The following is a 20056-nucleotide window of genomic DNA, read 5'->3' as shown; positions in this document are numbered from 1 at the left end:
CGCAGTGGCTCACACCTGTAATCCCAGCACTTTGAGAGGCCGAGGTGGGCAGATCACCTGAGGTCAGGAGTTTGAGAACAGCCTGGCCAACATGGTGAAACCCCATCTTTACTAAAAATACAAAAATTAGCAGGTCATGGTGGTGCATGCCTGTAATCCCAGCTACTCAGGAGGCTGAGGCAGGAGAATGGCTTGAACCTGGGAGGCAGAGGTTGTGGTTCAGTGAGCTGAGATGGCACCACTGCACTCCAGCCTGGGTGACAGAGCAAGACTCCAACTCTAAAGGAAAATAAAAAACAGCAGATTGTGGGCAAGGCTGGGAATAATGACTTCTGAGGCGGGAAAGGGACTTGTAGTTTGGGCAGTTCTTTTCTCTTTTTTCAAAATCATTTTCGAGATTACGTTCTCTTTTCAATAAAATTTTCTTTTTTTCCTTTTTTGTACCAGAGAAATTGAGAATAGTTTTTCCTGATGTGAATTTCTACAGTTTTGTAATTTTTTAAAAGCCTGTCAACTTTACACTTTTGAAAGGTGATATTTGATGCATTGAATGAGATCTGTAATAGCCTGGGACTCTTTGTCATGATTGGGCTGACTTGCAAAACATTTAACTTTTATGCATTTTTCACTAGGGGAGTTGAATGTGTTTTTTTTTGGCTACTGTGCCTTGACTCTACCTTTGTTTCAATGCTGTAGTAACTTTTCTTTGTATAGGCTAACAAGTCAGTTAACTAGTAAATCATTTTTCCTGCAAGATTCAGTTGGGTATGAGCCAAACTCTGAGCCACAGAACAAAAACCAAACTTGTAAACAAGGCGTGAAGAAGAAAATCAGAAAGTGTGAATTTGGAAATTACCTTGTGGTTTGGATCCCAGAAATGAAGAAACACTGGATGCCACTGAGGAGAGAAGAGAACGGAGGATTCTTTTTGCTGGCGTCTTAGTCTGTGCCGCTGTAACTACATACCCCAGACTGGGTAATTTACAAAGAATCTTCAAACCTGTGTCCTGGGAGGAGAAAAAAAAAAAAGAACAGAAATTTATTTTCTGGAAAACCAAGACCAAGGCACCGGCCCTCCTGAGGGGAAGAATGCTGTGTCCTTACCTGGCAGAAGATGGAAGGGCAAGTTTGCAAAATGCTGCCTGAAGCCTCCTTTAGAAGGTTCTGAATCCTGCTCTCAATGGAGGAGCCCTCAGGGCCTAATCACCTTCTAAAGGCCCCACGTCTTAATCCTATCACATTGCCAACACCTGAATTTTGGAGGGGACCATTCAACCCATAGTAACTGATCATACAGTTGTAGGAAGAGCGCACAATTGATTAGTGTTGCAAATCGGGTTCTATTACAAAGCAGTAGTAGCAACTGATTTGCTCTTTTTATTATCCTGGAACTTTGTTACACTAAATAATTCTCACAGTTAGTGAGGCTAATGACTAAGCCGTGGACATTTAGTGTTAATAGAGATTGTTAGTAAATATTTATTGAAGAACTACTGAATGCAAAGTGTGGAGCTGTGTTCTGCAGATGATGTGAAAATCTCCAACACCAATTGTTTGCCCTTGAGGGATGTAGTCTAATTGTGAACTATGAACATTTGTACATACAGTATCTCCGAATATCTGTCTTTCAGCAGGTATCACAAGGCAGTCCCAAATTAGAAAGGAGAGATGATTTCTGGAGTTCTGCCTTAAAATTGGAAGATTAGAACCAGACCGGGAGGATCAAACTTATTGGCTCAGCAGAGACGGTGGAATGGGGACAAGGCAGGCATGCGGGTGTAATGGCCAGGCTTTGAGTGTTTTCTAGAGGAGGAAGGGCAGCCCCAACACCGACTTCAGGGAGGTTCCCATAGCAGAGGTGTGGGAAAGGAGCTGTTCCTAGTAGGCTGCAGCCAGACTGGTCAGAGAACTTTGGAGAATGAAGCTGAGAAAATTCGATTTTGTCCCAAAAGCAACGTGGAACATAGTACAGGGGAGGTATGGTCTATAATTAGTAGAGAAGTTTGAAAAAGTAAAAAAAAAGAAAAATATATTTCCCTAGAATCTCACATTTTAGAAACATCTGTTAACTTTTTAGAGTGTTTTCCTCTCATTCTTTTGTGTTTTGAACATACATATACACTTATTTTTAATGATAAGATAATACATATTTCTTGTTTTAAAATGGTGTGTTAGGGAAAACACAAATAATCTGTTAACATTTTTCATGTAATTCCTTCCTGCATGTGTTTTTACATGAATATACTCGGGGTGTGTGTGTGTGTGTGTGTGTGTGTGTGTGTTTAACAAGGATCATTTGTTACTATTTTGAATGAAATCTTTTTTTAAAGCTTTTATTTTCTTTTTTTGTGGCTGATATATAGAAATGTTGTTGTTTACTACAAAATGCTGAACTCCACCTAGGTCTGATCATATGTCTATATAATCTCTTGGATTTCTTTGATGTGGGCAGTTTTACTGTCCATAATTTATGATGTGGAAACCAGAGCTATACAGAAGTTAGGTAATTTTACAAAGAATATAATGTCAGTAAATGACACTAAGTATGAAATCGAACAGTAAGTGCTAAGTTATCAATCCTCTTACAGTCTTCGTTCTTTGACTTTGTTTTTTTTCCATTTGTAACCATCCAACTGTTGGCACATGAATTCCTCTTTAATAGCTGGACTTCTTTTAGCCTCTGGCTGTGTGAGGGTCTCTTGGCCTCAGTAATCTCACATGTGCCACTCTGTTCTTCTAGAACACTATTCTCCTCGCCTTTGCTGAACTTGCCTTAAAAGCAGTTTCCTCCGAGGGACCACTAATAACGATCTTGTTTAAACTTTATGTCCTTCCTGCTACTATCATCTCTCGGTACCTTTTATTTCTGCACACTTACCATGATTTCAGTTATACAAATTGTGACATTACATGTTTAACTGTTTGCTTCTTTGATATTTGTTCTCTATACCCAGCATCAAGCACTTAGTTTTGCAGAATTTGTAAATAGTAGATGTTTGCTGAATTAGATGGAACGAGTATATCTTTTGCTGTTACAATATGTGTAATTTTCTTTTTGATGCTTTGTTGATTGCGTCTGTGATTTATCTTTCTCATGTACATCCTAGTGGGAGGAATCTAATAGTACCCATCTTTTCCTGTTATAAAATTAATGTTCTTATTGTTAGAGTCGTGCTCCAATTTCTGCAAAACTTGTGGCCAATATGCTGTCGGTGGCTGGGGCGGATCACATCATCACCATGGACCTGCATGCCTCTCAGATACAGGTATCACTGTTTTCTTATGCAATGGTTAAGTCAAGTCTGTTAAATTAAATAATCTTAGAAGAGGTACCATTAGTTGTGTTTGAGTTTATATATGGCTACTCTCTTGGATTTTTGTCTTTACTGAACTCGGAAATATAATCTGATATTAATACTTCCAGTCTCTCTCACCATCTTGCCCCCAGTCAGTTCTAGAGGAGTGTGGCTGGCTTCTTGGTAGTAAGCCCTGTATAGTTTCATCTCAGCTTATGGAAAATGATTAGAACGGCAGAGTCATAATATACATTTTTAAACCTCTTCATAACTTATTTTCTTCGTCTCTAAAACAGGCCAAATTATATTGTGCCACTTTGTGTTATATAGTGAACGTGAAGTATTTGGTTTATAATAACTACTTAAGAGACAACAAACCTTTCCCCTCACCGTCCTGCAAAGCCATTCTCTTCCTCAGAATATAGGCCATCGTAAGACAGTAGCATATGTTCCAAAAGACAGATTGGACTGAAATACGCCCCTATAACATATCTGTCTTTTGATTTAATTCTTTCTAAAATGAACAAGAGGGAGTCCGTTATAAAAGCTTGTTTTAAACAAAAAATGCAGATGTTATTTAATGAAAGCAACTATCACTTTAAAAAAAAAGAAAAAACCAAACCAAAACAAAACCCTTCAATGTGACACTGACTTCTCCCTTAGGGATTCTTTGATATTCCTGTGGATAATTTGTATGCGGAGCCCGCAGTCCTGCAGTGGATCCGGGAAAACATTGCCGAGTGGAAGAACTGTATCATTGTTTCACCTGACGCAGGGGGAGCCAAAAGGTATCACGCAGGCTACGCCTTGCAGATTTCTCCATTTGCTGATTAGTTTTTCCCTTTCTGATGTATTAGATAAGGACGCATGCTGTCAATTACTTAACACTTGATTTTGCTAATGAGCAAGTAAGTAGACTGCAGGCTTCGCTTCCAGAGCAGAAACCTATCATCTTTGTTAATATTTCATCATTCAAGAAAAGAAGAAAATACATACACAGACACATAGACACAATAGGTATATATTGGCTTATTTGTTTTCAGCAAAGGGTAGATGTGTTTTGGGTTTTTTTGTTATTGTTTTCTGATAAAAAAAGTAATGAGCCTGATTGGAAAGTAAGTCTTTTAATTAACAGCACTTGGAAATGGTAGCCAAAATAGAACAACATTTGTAAAAAGAAATCTCTGTACATAGAATAGCAAGAAAGGGAAATGTCAAGAAATAAAGCAGAGGCTGAAAGCCATGTCCAGGGGGCTTGAGGGGGATGGGCATCAGATCCAGGAAGAGCCTGGTGGCTTGCGTTTTAATGCTCACATGGAAACCTCCATAAAGAAGGGAGCTAAAGCCAGGCATGGTGATGCATGTCTGTAATCCTAGCACTTTGGGAGACCGAGGTGGGAGAATCACTTGAGCCCAGGAGTTCCAGGCTGCAGTGAGCTATGATCACACCAGTGCACTGCAGCCTGGGCAACAGAGTGAGACCCTGACTCAAAAAAAAAAAAAAAAAAAAGGACGAAGAAGAGAAGGGGGCTGAAAGCCAGATCTCTAGCCAAAAGCCAGGGGGAATGCCCATCTTTACCTGGGCCTTTGGATTAGGGGAGGGAATAGTCACCTATGAGAAGTCAAACCACCAGCCTGTGAGCTTATGCGACATTCAGATGTGGAGTGCAATACACAGGAAAATGATCTCAGGCTGTAGAGCCCCTGTAGAGGGAGAATTTCAGAATCCTAGCTGCTCAGTGAGCACACCCTGCTTAACCTAACCCAATGATGCCTGATCTAAAGTTAGAAAACCAAGGGAACACAGTCCACCCAGACCCAGCACGTGCAGACAACAGGGCAGCGGGCAGTCAATACTTAGGGATAAGAGAACAGTTTGTAGACTATCAAACAAGTAAGTTGAAAAGGAAACTAAGGTGAAGGAGCGATGGCGCCAACCTGGTAGTAACAGCGTGGCAGTGATAATGCACCCGGTGGCGTGAGAAGGTGGTACCGAGGAGCACGTCTCAAAGGCTTGGCAGAGAGTCTCGAGGTGTTAACAAGCAATCAGGGCACAGGGTGTTCAGAATCAAGGATGAACACAATAAGAGAATGCGGCAAGCTGAGGCTCGGTGACCCAGTGACCGTGTAGAGCTTTGCAAATGCTATCTGGGAAGAAAAAAGTCCAGAAAGGGAGTTTTATTGTGTAGGTAGAGACCTCCGTAAGGGAGAGGTAAGAGAGACTTACACCCTGCAGTCCAGTGAGGAAGCAAGGAAGATCTAAAAGTGCACTAACAGGTGCGATCAGAGCGACACGTGATCATCAGGCTTCGGAATGGCTAACATCAAAACCCTGTCCCGCGTCTGGCACCCTCATCTGCCTGCAACCCAGCTGAGGACCTAGGTTCAAATGCAAAAGCTTAGGAGTAACCCAGAAAGTTGTCTTAACATTCTTCCAGGGAAACGCGGGCCCTGATTCTTAGAAGAGCCTTGTTCATTCTGCTCAAAGCTGCCTTCCAACGGCTGCTTGGGTTCCCAGCACAGAAGAGGCGGAACGAGCCGTGCAGCTGGAGACTGGCCTCTGCCAGCAGCAGGAAGTGGCTGTGGCCAGGAAGGAAACATAAATATATAAAAGACGGAAGCAGAAAGTTAACTTGCAAAGACCCTAGATGGGCAGCCCTGGGGTGGAGAGCGGCACTGTGTCATGTAGCCTATTACTGTGTGGTGCGTAATGTTCACAAAAATGCCCTTGGCCAAGCATCAAGGTTGAATCACTCTAAGTGTCCTCTGCAAAAAAATTGTGAGCAACATTTTGGGGTCATTTCTACTAGAAATGCTTACAGTTGACTTGGAAACTTCTGCAAGTCACATGGAATCTGCATTCAAATGAGGCAAATGCACTGGCCTGATGTAAGGTTAGAGGCAAAGAAGCCAGCCAAGGGGTAGGTGAGCAAGCGTCAGATGTAACTGGTTTATAATAACAGCTTTGTTACAGTGTAATTCAAATATGTACAATTGGGTGGGCTCGGTGGCTCACGCCTGTAATCACAGCACTTTAGGAAGCTGAGGCAGGCAGATCAGGAGATCAAGACCATCCTGGCCAACATGGTGAAACCCCATCTCTACTGAAAATACAAAAATTACTTGGGCTTGGTGGCGCACGCCTGTAATTCCAGCTACTCAGGAGGCTGAGGCAGGAGAATCGCTTGAACCCAGGAGGCAGAGGTTGCAGTGAGCCAAGATCACAACCACTGCACTCCAGCCTGGGCAACAGAGCGAGACTCCATCTCAAAAAAAAAAAAAACTCCAAATACGTACAATTTACCCATTTAACGTTTCCAGTTCAGCAGTGTTTTGCATATTCAGAGATTTGTGCAACCATCACTATCTAATTCCTTAAAATTTTTATCACCCCAAAAAGAAACCTTGTATCCATTAGCAGTGGCTCCTCATTTACTTCCCTCCACCTTATCCCTGGCAGCCATGAAGCTACTTTCGTTGTAAACCAGAAAATGTTATTTTGGCAGCTACTCAGCCCAAAGAATTAGATTCCACAAATTTTTATGACCATCTTTCTTTCCTCCCCCAACCTTGTTTTTATATACATAGTCTAAGAATATCATACATGCTCTTAGCAGAAATTCGGACAGTACAGAAAGGGTCCCATCCCCTGTTCTTTAAATGCCACTGTTATTTCCAGTGTCAGAACTGTGTTACTTAAGCGTATATCTACCTATTTATTTCACGCAAATGACAGTGTGATATACACAGTTCTTCACTGTGCTTTTCTCACTTGCTGTATATTAATAACGATTCCATAGCTGTATTGTACAGCTGTGCGATTTCCCTTGTGTGCAGGTACCACAGCTCCTATGACCAGTCAGGGCCCCCTCTTACCCATTCATTGTTTCCACTCTTAAATGCAGCTCTGAAGCAGTTTCGTTGCTTTGACATTTTGTACACGTGCGCAAGTCGGATATATTCCTAGAAGTGGAATTGCCCAGTCAAAAGGCATGAGCTGTTTTTGGTTTGATGGGCAGTGCCAAAATATGGTCTTTCCCAAAAAATACACCAGTTGACATTCCATCAGGTATGGATGCCAGTGACTTTGTACACAGCGTTGCTCACACAGTGGATTATCAGGCAGTTTTACTTTCAGATCAGGTAGGTGATCTATGGCATGCTCTTCCTGGGAACATGGGTTGCTGTGGGTGAGGGTGGCGCCCTCACCAGTGCTTGTTGATTTGTCATGAGAGGGGTCTTCGCATCATTTTGCCTATTGTGCTCTTGGCTGGGACCTTTCTTACAGATCGTCAACAGTCCTGCATAGACAATAGAGCACAGCTGTTTCTCATGCGTGTTGCAAATACTTCTTCCAAGTTTTTTCATTTCTTCTCCTTTTTAATATTTTTATTCTCTGCAGGACTTTAAAAACCTTCATTATGTAGTCATATTTATTTTTTCTTCACATTATGGCTTCTGGGTTTATGTAGGAGTCACCTTTCTCTTAAAAGGTGTCTTCTCCCATGATTTTGTAGATTTTTTCTTTTTTAATGTTCCAAGATTTCTTCCATCTGATATTTATTTTGGAATAAAGAATGAAATAAGAATCCAGCTCCTTCCCCCCACTATCTAGTTGTTCCAAAACTATTTATTAAATAATCCATCTCTATTGATTTGAAATGGCATCTTTTATCATATACAGAGTTCCCCATTTCAAATTGATAGCTATTTGCCAACTCTTACTTTTAAAAAATGCAGAGTAAAGTAAACAGAGTAAATGGCTGGGGTTGAGATGCTGTTTTGTTCAGACCTCCTTTCAAGCAATCTGCACTCAACCACCCAGCTCCCTCTGCCAGGAATAAGCTTTTTAGGGACGTACATTTCAGAATTTTTGTCACCTCCTTTCTCTTTCCCAAGTGTTTCCGCTACACATCACTGTCACCCTCATATTCTATCCCCCAAATGACAGTCTCCTCAGAACAGCCTTGCAGGGGATCCATGACGCATGCAGTTGACGTTATCTGTGGCTTCTTTGCTTGATGCAAGAAGTCATATTTAGCAAAAGAAAAGACTAAATTTCTGTCTGACCAATTGGAGCTTGTTGCTTTAGAAAAAGCTTTGAAGCTTGACTCGCTCCAGGTAAAACTTAATATCGCCACAGGAGGTCACTCTTGGGTAGGCTTTGTAGCTCGGTTGGGCGGACCACGGAAAAAAATTAAACGTGAGAAACCTACCTACCACGGCTGAGATAGCTGAGCGTCAACCTAAAAGTGGTATGGGAAGCAGGTAAAAGTAGATCACTCAGGTTAACTTTTTTTCTGATTACATAATCTTTGGAGATGCTCTATAGGAAATTTGAAAAGTAGAAAGAAGAAAATCTTAACTACTTGATATCTCTACCAGTGATGCCACTATGAATAATTTGGCGAGTATTTATCTGTCTCTGCTGGGGGAACCTGGATGCACATGCACACACAGAGAAAAGATTGTAAATGTGTGCCCAGAAGAAATCCAAGAAATCCGTTCTACCTTTTTCTGCCTAAGATTTCAGTGTGGTACGTTGTGTCAACATCATTTGTTAGGAGTATATATTAGGTCTCCGTGATATACAAGGAGAAGAAGAGTTACCTGTAGCTTTTCAGGAAATCATAATATTCTAACAACCCAGGAAGCTATTTGCAGGGGTATTTTCCTTTATCTTCTTCCGACGTTACCATTGGATGCCTTTAAGTGGCTAAGGCTCCCCACTCAAGTGAGATGTCTGTGTCCCCCGCTGCCTAGAGCCACAGAGCTCACCTTCTTTCCCTGTCGGACTTCCATGCCTACCCTGCTGTCTGCTTGTGAGCAGGCTTATGAGAACAGGCGCCACCTGGCAGAGAGATGAAAACAGGTCTGCTTCAACTTCTCAGGCACAGAACTTCAGCCACAAAGGGCGGTGCTCCCCAGTGCTGGGCTGTGGATTGGAACCTGCCCTGCGCAAATCTCCCTCTACCAAATAAGCAGACGGTAATGTATGTGGACATTTTGTGCAAGGTGTTCGTGTGTCTTGGGAAAATCTGTCTCATGTTCCCAGAAAGTAGCTTAATAGCTTTCCTTACTTGGAGTCTAAGTGGCTTTTATGACATTGGCATGTAGATAGTAGACTTGTATGTGGGGTTTTTTTTTTTTTTTGTGAGACAGTCGCACTCAGTCGCAGACTGGAGTGCAGTGGCACAATCTCGGCTCCCTGCAACCTCTGCCTCCTGGAATCAAGCAATTCTCCCACCTCAGCCTCACTAGTAGCTGTGATTACAGGCACCCGCCATCACGCCTGGCTACTTTTTGTATTTTTGTAGAGACGGGGTTTCAACATGTTGGCCAGGCTGGTCTTGAACTCCTGACTTCAGTTAATCCACCTGCCTCAGCCTCCTGAAGTCTGGGATTAACAGGCGTGAGCCACTATGCCCAGCTGAACTATATGTGTTTTAAGGTGATTATGGAGCAAAATTTTTGTCAGCCTTCAAATTAATTTTTTTCTCTATTAAATTTTTAGGTAAGGAAACTGTTGCCAGCTAGACAACTTTACAAAGGGTGTTTGCTGGGCTCCTGTGGTTTTGGTTGCACCCTTAAGGATGAGTGTGTTAAGGGGAGGAGCAGCATGGACCTCATAGTAACACTTCCCTTTGCTTCAAGGATGTTGATGGCTTATTCTCTTATCTAACAGTCTCTGTGTTTAACTGGAAAGTTTGGTCCCTTTTCTTTCATGATAATTGACATATTTGGATTTATGACCACTATCTTACTATGTGCTTTTTTTGTCGTTGTTTTTGAGACAGAGTCTTGCTCTGTTGCCCAGGCTGGAGTGCAGTGGTGCGATCACAGCTCACTGCAGCCCCAATCTCCCAGGCTTAGCCTCCCAAGTAGCTGGAACTAGAGGTGCATGCCACCACACCTGGCTAATTTTTATATTTTTTGTAGAGACGGGGTTTTGCTATGTTGCCCAGGCTGGACTCCAACTCCTGGGATCAAGTGATCTGCCTGCCTCAGCCTCCCAAACTGCAGGGATTACAGGTGTGAGCCACCATGCCTAGCTACTATATGCTTTAGTTTTTTTCTTCTCCACAAAGTAGATATTATTATTGTGGTTTCATACAATCAGCGTTTGTTAGGTTTGTCCACATATTGATCAGTATCTTCGCTCACCTTTCTCTGCCCCTGCCCGCCACTACATCTCAATGTATCTGCGGTCTGTATCTTTCCTTTTGCTTTAGTTGCATTCTTTAGGTGGTTATATGTTAGAAATCAATTCTCAGGTTGTATAGTTTGGCTGGAACTATCTTTATTTTATCCTCCTTCTGGAAAGGCAGTTTTGCTGAGTATGGAGTCCTAGCCTGATAGTTATTTTCTCGTATCACATTGAAGAGATGACTCCATAACTTCTGGCTTCCACTGGGGAAGTTGAGGACTTGGCCATCCTTTCTAGGTGACTTGTCTTTATTCTTTGTCTCTTTTAAGCTTTCTTGGCCTTCTATAGTTCTGTTAAGGTTGTTTGGGAAATCATTTGTTGGGTTTATTGGATCGGAGGATTGGTGCTTTCCAATAGTTCTGGAAAATTCTTAGTCATTTTCTCTGAATATTTCTTTTCCTGGTTCTTTTCTCTCTTTTTATAACTACTTGTGTGACCTTGTCACTCTGCTGTTCATATCTCTGAGCTTCTTTCTCAATTTTCCATCTCTTGTTTCTTGGGCTGCATCTTGGATAATGTCTTCATCTTTATCTTCTAATTTGCTCATTCTGTCTTCAGGTGTTTTCACTCTATTTTCTGAATTTTCCATTTCAAATATAATATTTTTTCATTTCTTGACATTCTTTTCTATTCTTTCCCAAGTCTTGATTGGTCATTCTTTATAATCCTTTCATTCTTTTATTTCATCGTCCAAGCTCCTGTTTGGTTTAAAACCTATCATTGCCTTTCTGTTTCTTTTCAGCGAATTCCAGTGTCTCATTTTTTGCTGTGACGATTTGGTTAACGTTTCTGGCGGCTCCCACTTCTGGTGCCTTGTTCTGTTGGGCGTTTTGTGACTCTCTTCTGTGAATCCTTGTATCGTTATCATCCTTCCGAGAGGATTTGCATTTGTTATTGCCAGCGACCTTGGCGTACTACTCCAAAAATCCCTTTAAGCCAAGCTCTTCGCTTGAGGGTTTTTATCACGTGTGTAGTAAAAATCGGGACCAGTAACCCTCAGGAGAGCTGAGATGTGGCTTTGAGCTCTCAAGAGAGAACTAACCCACACCACTCAGCATAGAGTTTGACACCAGTAAGCAGCCTTCCTGTTCCTGCCTAGGCAGCAGGTTCACTTTTCATTCCTCGTGACTCTGAAGGAAGAACTTCTGGCATCCCTGTGCTGTACAAGGTCTTCAACTAGACTCTTCATCTCAGCTGGGCACCCAGCTTGATTTCTCACCCCTCATGTCCTTGTCAGTAAAACCGAAGCTTAAGATCATCAGGCCTCTTCAGAAACCCTCAGAGCAGGCACTCATGCACACCAGCTTCTCAGAATAACCTATTTCTGCATTCTGTGCCTATGAGGATTGCTACTATCTTTCCGGCCTGGTGTTGTGTTTGTGAAGATGATTCCCTTGGGTGACAGTGTGATCTAGCATTGTAGTTGTTTCTTTTAGGAAGGGTGATCAGGCTGCCTGGTCTGCCAGAGCACCAAAGTGTAACTGAAAAATGTTTCCTGTATGGAAAACATATAGACACATTTTCACTTCCAGACAACATTTTTGTTTGGAAGTGGACAAAGTTTGGGCTTCATTTTCGTGTCTGTCTCTTGCTTGAGATAGCAAAGGTCCTTGCTAATTCTAATGTAGGAAAAAAAGATTAAGGCTTAAAAGAGATTGCTGCATTCTTTGGTCAAATTGAAAAGAGCTCGAAGCAATTGAAATAGCCAAATAAGTTATACAGAGTCACCATATGGCCCAGCAAGTCCACTCAGGTATATTCCCCAAAGACTTGAAGGCAAGGACTCAACCAGATGCTTATACACCAGTGTTCATAGCTGCATGTTCAGGATAGCCAAAAGGTGGAAGCAACCTGAGTGGCCATCAACAGATGAATGAATGAATACAATGCGCTATATCCACACAACGGGATGTTATTCAGGCTTAGAGAGGAATGAAGTACTGATCTATGCAGCAACGTGGATGAACTATGAACAGTTTCTGCTAAGTGAAAGAAGCCAGACACAAAAGCTCACTTATTTTATGATTCCATTTATACAAAAACTTTAGAATAGGTAAACCATAGATTCATGCCTGGCAGGGCCTTGCGGGGGGGAGGGGAGGATGGGAAGGGCCTGCTTAAGGGGTGTGGGGTGTCCTTTTGTGTCATGAAATGTTCTAGAACTAGATAGAGGTAATAGTTGTGCAATATTGTGAATGTACTTGATGCCATTGAATTGTACACTTTAAAATAGTTCCAAGGATAAATTCTGTGTTATGTATATTTTACCACAATTGAAAAGAAACACTAGCTGTGTTGTGCAAGTCCTCAGAAATGGGAAGGGTAGCTTGGAGCATCTACCCCTGTCCCCATCTGCCCTCTCAGCCCCAGAGAGTGGCTTATTCTGAGAGATGTGCCTCCTCCATCCTTCATCAGAGCACGCGAGGAGCTCTGTCCCTGGTCGCCATCTGAGGATGACACAGTGAGTAGGACCAGGCCTTTAAAAATAATGTATGGAGGTTATGTCCTCCACGCGCTGCGTCCTAAGTTGGGCTTTGTGTGTGTTGGTTCCCACAGTATTTTGTCAGCTAAACTGCATAATGACTGCTATTTTTAAAACTGGAATAGGAAAATCTTAATGTGACACCATACTTGTGGCACTGTCTTGAAATAAGTTTCACCATTTAAGTCCCCTCTTCACAGGAGAATCTAAAATGCCTCAGGCTCACCAACAAGCACGGCCTGCCCACTTTCTCTTCCTGTTGCCAGCTAAGCACCTCCTGAGCCAGTGATTTTTTTAAGAGATGGGATCTTGCTATGTTGTCCAGGCTTGATTCAAACTCAGGCCCAAGCCATCCTTCCACCTCAGACTCCTGAGTAGCTGGGCCTACAGGCATGATGCCATGCCTGGTACCAATGCTGTCTGAGCATTTGCCTTAGATGAGCAGAGGAGCTGGACTCACAGTGTAGAGTCTCCTTAGACCTTGAATGCAATGAAGCCCATCCTGGCTAGCCTACATGTTAGATGGCTGCATTAGCCAGGACTTTTGTCCCCACCATCTGTGCCACAAACTGGGCCATAGTACTTCCTAAATAACTTGCTTTAAGTCATGCCTGTGGTTGTTTTAAAATACTACCCACAAATACTGACATTGAATATCAAATCCTTATCGAATAGTTTGTTTTATCCAGTGGCCAGGGTGCCCTGACATTCACTCCCAGCCGCCATCATTGCAGGGTCCACCACTAGCACATTTCTCCCTGTGGATTGCTAAGTGCCCGCCCCAGACCATGCCTGGGCTGCTCAAGACAGGCCTGATTCTTGCATCATCTTGAGTGTGGTTGCTGGCTACGTTCCTAAAATACAACTTTAAAAAAGAGATCTCTAGTTGACTGTATGAACATGTTCATTTGTGCCTTTGCCAGGGTCACGTCAATTGCAGACAGGTTGAATGTGGAATTTGCCTTGATCCACAAGGAGAGGAAGAAGGCGAATGAAGTGGACCGGATGGTCCTGGTGGGCGACGTGAAGGACCGCGTGGCCATCCTCGTGGATGACATGGCTGACACCTGCGGCACCATCTGCCACGCTGCAGACAAGTATGCAGGGTGTTGGGGAAAGCGATGACTTCTCACTAGGAAAGCGAAAGACAGCAGCTTTTAGAAATTGGGCTCTCTTTTCCTGATTACTGCTGGTTGTGGCAGTGGAGTTTTAGACCAAAGGAGATTCTAGGCCCATTTATCTTTATACTTCTTTCTCTGGTAGAAAAGAAACCATGGGCCTTTTCATTTCCCAGGATGAGCTTGTAATGCACTTGAAAAAGGGTCAAAGAAGGTGCTTCCCTTTGCACTGAGCACAAAAGGAAAGACAGTTTTTCAGGCTTCTTCAGGCCCTTGCTTCCTTCCATTTGGCATTTGCACCAGCCTTCTCGGCCACATGGGTGTCTGGAGGATTCGTAGCACTGCTGTCCAGTATGGAAGCCTCCACCCAGTCACGCATGGCTGTGGAGCTCTTACAATGTGGCCAGTCTGACTTGAGATGTGCTGAGAGTGTAAAAAGGCACTCTAGGTTTTGGAGACTTCATGTGAAACAACAAATATAAATATCTTATTTACATAAATGTTTTTGTGTTGATTATACATCAAAACAATGATGTTTTGGCTATATTGGTTTAAACTGGCCAGGCGCGGTGGCTCACGCCTGTAATCCCAGCACTTTGGGAGGCCGAGGCAGGCGGATCACCTGAGGTCGGGAGTTGGAGACCAGCCTGACCAACATGAAGAAACCCTGTCTCTACTAAAAATATATATATATAATTAGCCAGGCATGGTGGCGCAATGCCTGTAGTCCCAGCTACTCGGGAGGCTGAGGCAGGAGACTCTCTTGAACCCAGGAGGCGGAGGTTGTAGTGAGCCGAGAACATGCCATTGCACTCCAGCCTGGGCAGCAAGAGGGAAACTGTCTCAAAAGAAACCAAAAACCAAAAAACAAAAACAACTGGTGGTTCTCAACCAGGAGTGATTTTGCTCCCTGGGGGACATGTGGCAATGTCTAGAGACATTTTTTATTGTCACGACTGAGGGGTGGGGCAGTGCTAGTCGGTAGAGGCCAGGGATGCTGTTGAATTTCCCCATAATACATAGGACAGCCCCCATGACAAAGAATTATCCTGGCCGAAGTGCGAAGGTCGATAGCTCCCGATTTAATGGAATACAAAGTGTTTTACTCATGCTTGAGAGATTCTATCTTAGGTTAAAAAACGTGAGTGAAATTTGTTGGATTTTTCTTTTACCAAGCACACTTTTTGCTTTTACCATTCATACTAGGGGAAAGTATTCCAAGAATATTTGCATACCCTTAATTTTTATCTTCTGCTGTTTTACAGGCTGCTGTCAGCCGGAGCCACCAAAGTTTATGCTATCCTTACCCATGGGATCTTCTCCGGACCAGCTATTTCCAGAATAAATAACGCCGCCTTTGAGGCTGTTGTTGTCACAAACACAATTCCACAAGAGGACAAAATGAAACACTGCACCAAGATTCAGGTACCGTCTATACCGCAGGCAGCCAAGCAGCCAGGCAGCTACTCTAGATCCCTAAAAATAGCATCAAGTCTTCTGTGTGCATGGCTCCTTGCTAAGGCACAGGCTGGTAGAGGCGGCAGTGTCTCCTGACGGCAGGACATAAATCATACTAGATCCCTGAAAAAGGCCAGGGCCAGCAGAGGTCAACGTTCTCTATTTAGAAATAGAGAGTGAATAAAATCACAACAGAAAAATGGTCAGAAACGGGCTGTGCTAAAGCTAAACTTAGAATTATCGTATGACCCAACAATTCCACACCTAGGTATTTACCCCCAAAATTTGGAAATGTACTCAAACAGAAACTTGTACAGACATGTTCATAGCAGCACTGTTCACAAAAACCAAAGGGTAGAGCCACGCACTGGCCATCAGCAGACGAACGAACAGGTGGCCAAAGTGTAGTCTATCGCTATGATGGAATATTATTCAGCCTTTAAAGGGCAAGAAATTCTGACACATATGACTGGGTGCGGTGGCTCACGCCTGTAATCTTAGCACTTTGAGAGGCCGAGATGGGTGAATCACGAGGTCAGGAGTTCGAGACCAGACTGACCAACATGGTGAAACCCCATCTCTACTAAAAATACAAAAAAATTAGCTGGGTGTGGTGGCACACGCCTGTAATCCCAACTCCTCAGGAGGCTTAGGCAGGAGAATTGGTTGAACCTGGGAGGTGGAGGTTGCAGTGAGCCAAGATCGCGCCACTGCACTCCAGCCTGGACAACAGAATGAGACTCTGTCTCAAGAAAAAAAAAAAAGAAATTCTGACACATACTACAGCATGGATGAACCTTGAAAATATCATGCTAAGTGAAAAAAAACAGATGTGAAAGGAGGAATGTTGTGTTTCTGCTTCTATGAGGTACCTGAGATTGGAAAATTTATAGAGAGAAAGTAGAATGGTAGCTACCAGGTGCTGGGGGGGAGGGAGGGAGGGGTGGGGAGTTATCTATCATTTAGTGACTATACAGTTTTTGTTTGGGACGTTGAAAACAGTTTGGAAATAAGTAATGGTGATAGTTAACACACATTAGGAATATAAATGCCAATAAATTGTATACTTAAAAATAGTTAAAATGGCAAATGTGATATTATATATATATAAATTTTAAACCGATAAGAACAGACACTATACTTGATGTTAGCGAGATACAGATAGCTAGCTAGATAGATAGATACACATTCACACAATAAAAAAATGGGGATGGGCACAGCAGGCTGAGCTGAGGATCTTCAGAGCTTTGCTCCTTCCCGTCCGTGCTGATGGGATGCCCACAGGCCAGCAGAGAGCTGCTAATCATTTAGATACCAACTGGCCTGAAATAAGGCAAAAGAGTTGGAGTCCCCATTTTGCCTCTGTGTCGCCTTGAACCTTGGCAAGTCATTTCATTGCTCCAAAGCCTCAGCTCCCATGAGCAGAGCATGAGGTGCGTCACAAGGATCCGCTTCATAATTTCTGATTCCTTGGAGAGAAAATGCAGTTTGCTTGACACAAAGCAGTAAGTCTGAAAATGGTCAGAACAGCGGTATTGTATCTTTTCATGCCTGATTAGCAGTAGTTTAGGATGGGAGTTGGCACACTGAGGCTCGCAAGCGAAATCCAGCCTGTCATGTTTTTGCAAATTTTTATCGGAGCACAGCCATGCTCATTCATATATGTATTGCCCGTGGCTGCTTTCACGCTACAATGGGGGAGCTGAGTATTTGTGACAGAGACCCTCTGGCCTGCAAAGCCAAAAATGTTAACTATTTGGTCCTCTATAATTTGCTGCCCCCTGGGATAGATGATCACAGTTGTGCTCTTAAATGGCGCAGTCACCGCCTTTTCAGAAACAGAAAGAAAAACCTTCCATGTAATGATTAAAATTAATTTAAAACAACAAGCGCCCCTAGGAAAGGATGTCTCTGGTTAATAGTACCCCTGAAAAGCCTTTTGTCTCTGCACTGAAAATCTCCCTTCCAGGATCCCATATGGGTCTGGTTCAACGGGTTGTAATTTGAAGACATGCCCCAAAGCTGTCTGTCCTCTCAAAAGTGTGGGAGGTTTTGATAGCAACACATCATGTACGCTGTAGAAATCAGTTGTCAGCTTTTCAGTTTTTAAAGAACTCTAAGATGTCCTGCTTCCCTTCTCCCTTTGTTTTTCTCGTTGGTATTTAGGTCATTGACATTTCCATGATCTTGGCCGAAGCAATCCGAAGGACACACAATGGAGAATCTGTGTCCTACCTGTTCAGCCATGTCCCGCTATAAATCCGGAATGTGAAGTGTCCAGCAAGCCTACTTTGACTTGTTTTTGTTTTCTGGATTTTTAGCTGTAGGACTCACCAATGATAGTTTAATCACTGGCAAAAGCTTCAGATCTTTGTATATGCTAAGATTTATTGTTTCCCCTTCTAAAGCTCAAGATCATTTCTTTCCGGTTTTGGGGAAAAGGGTGGTGGTTATTTGGTCTTTAGGTGAACTGTCTTAAATGAGAAATGTTTTTGTCATTTTGACGTTTAAAAGGTACAGGTGATCTCTTTCTTTGTTCTTTTAGTACTTTGAGGCAACAACTTTCAAGTATAAAATTTCATTGTGGAAGTCATAGTTTATATATTTCGAGGTTGCCAAAGGTGACTTCAGATTAAAGCCTGTGTAAATATATACTGATAATGCCTATGGACATTTGGGTAAAGCCCTGTATAGAATTAACTAGCCTTTTACTTTGGAGTGAACCTTGGAAAATTTATAATTATAATACCATGGATTTTGAATTTTTCTTTTTTTTTTTGATAACTCAGTTTCAGATAAACCATCTTGGTTATTGTGCTTAATTTGGACTAAATTTTATTTAGCTTAATATGGACACTGTCACATTTTGGGGGATAAACATTAGACATATCAGAGCAGTGTAGTTCTGTATCATTTTTTAAATTACCTCTTCTAAAATATAACTGTCACTTACCTGAAATGCTGCATCCTAAAATTGCAAACTTACATTGAACAATCACCAAGGACTAAAGCCAATTGACTTAAAGGTAATCATTTCAGCTAAGATTAAATGTAAAGTCTAAGAATGTATAGAGCTAGTTTTAAAATGATGATCTCAAAATTTTAAAAAGGATATAGGAATCTGCATTGCCATTCACTGAATTAAGAACTGATGGTTTCTATCATTATTTAGCCCCATCTTTGTATTATAAAGTCCTTCAGAATACATTTACGATCCAATTAGACTGGACTTAGCCACACACAAAGGAAATTCAGACCTTGACTATTTGATGTTTCCAGTTCACCAAAGGTGATGAAGACTGTCTTGGGAGCAGCTTAATCCCAGAATTTGTGTATTCCTTGCTGCTCCTGGGGTAGAAACTTAAGTGAGACCACCAAACACTTCGGTCCTGTGCAGTTCTACTGAATGGGGGTGGACTTGGCATTTATCTGGCCAAAAACAGGCGCCAGAGAAATATGAATATACCAAAGTTGTTTAGCCTCCAACTTCAATTACGTTACTCAACTTATAGATATTCATATGATCACTTTTTGTTGTTAGATACTACATCAGCTAGATTCAGGAATATATCATTTGCAGTGCTTGTATTGGTTTCAAATATAAAATTTTAATATCCTCCAACACTGTACTAAAACGTTTCAATAAAATACTTCTTACTGCTTTCGTAGTTTGTATCATCATTGTGGAGTAATATGTTTCGACGGAGTGATGTGTTGCAGTACCTGAAAATGTTCACTTTACGATTATAGTCCAGCGTACAAAATTACGGAGAAGCCAGAAGTTAATTGATCTCAGCTGTTCTCCATTTTGAAGGCATTTCTTCCTGAAGAATTTTTTAGCAATCTCCTTTCCACAAAGCGTAACAGCTGTGCCACATAAGGTGTCGAAGTTGTTAATTCTACATGTTTCCTATAAATTAAAGATGGTGCCAGGCGTGGTGGCTCACGCCTGTAATCCCAGCACTTTGGGAGGCCGAAAGTGCTCCTCGATCACGAGCTCAAGAGATCGAGACCATCCCGGTCAACATGGTGAAACCCCGTCTCTACTAAAAATACAAAATTAGCTGGGCATGGTGGCACATGCCTGTAATCCCAGCTACTCGGGAGGCTGAGGCAGGAGAATTGCCTGAACCCAGGAGGCAGAGGTTGCGGTGAGCCGAGATCGCGCCATTGAACTCCAGCCTGGGTAACAAGAGCGAAACTCTGTCTCAAAAAAAAAAAAAAAGATGGTACAGTGCGTTCACACATCAGAGTAATGATATTCAATAGCCATCTATTGGAGCAAACCAAACTTTAATGTAGGCTGCATAAAATTCATTTGTATTCATTGATTTCAGAAGCACTGAGGATTCCTGTCCCCATAAAACACACTGTTCAGTGATACTTCAGACTTTTCTCGTGAGGGCAAAGTAAATTCATAATTATGTTCCCTTGGTGAATGAAGCTCAGCTGTAAAGTGTGTGTAACACTAAGAATGGCAACATGTCTTAAAGCC

At 42.3% G+C, this 20056-nt stretch overlaps 1 protein-coding gene across 2 annotated transcripts in view; it reads left to right on the top strand.

Annotated features, from left to right (window-relative positions):
- PRPS2 (phosphoribosyl pyrophosphate synthetase 2) overlaps window positions 1–19225 on the top strand; it is a 32861-nt gene extending 13636 nt beyond the window's left edge. For both annotated transcript variants that reach the window (XM_012435162.2, XM_012435169.3), the window contains exons 3-7: window positions 3168–3266; window positions 3960–4084; window positions 13909–14082; window positions 15369–15528; window positions 17728–19225. In XM_012435162.2, the coding sequence (XP_012290585.1) occupies window positions 3168–3266; window positions 3960–4084; window positions 13909–14082; window positions 15369–15528; window positions 17728–17820 (651 nt within the window). In that variant the 3' untranslated portion in view covers window positions 17821–19225. The remainder of the gene's footprint in view (window positions 1–3167; window positions 3267–3959; window positions 4085–13908; window positions 14083–15368; window positions 15529–17727) is intronic.
- Window positions 19226–20056: the final 831 nt, after the last annotated feature.

The sequence above is a fragment of the Aotus nancymaae genome, unplaced genomic scaffold (genome assembly GCF_030222135.1).
Source record: "Aotus nancymaae isolate 86718 unplaced genomic scaffold, 86718_ANA_hifiasm-v0.15.2.pri h1tg000058l, whole genome shotgun sequence".
Classification (NCBI taxonomy): Eukaryota; Metazoa; Chordata; class Mammalia; order Primates; family Aotidae; genus Aotus; species Aotus nancymaae.
The sequence above is the reverse complement of the archived record's forward strand: the minus strand, read 5'-3'. Positions and strand labels throughout refer to the sequence as shown.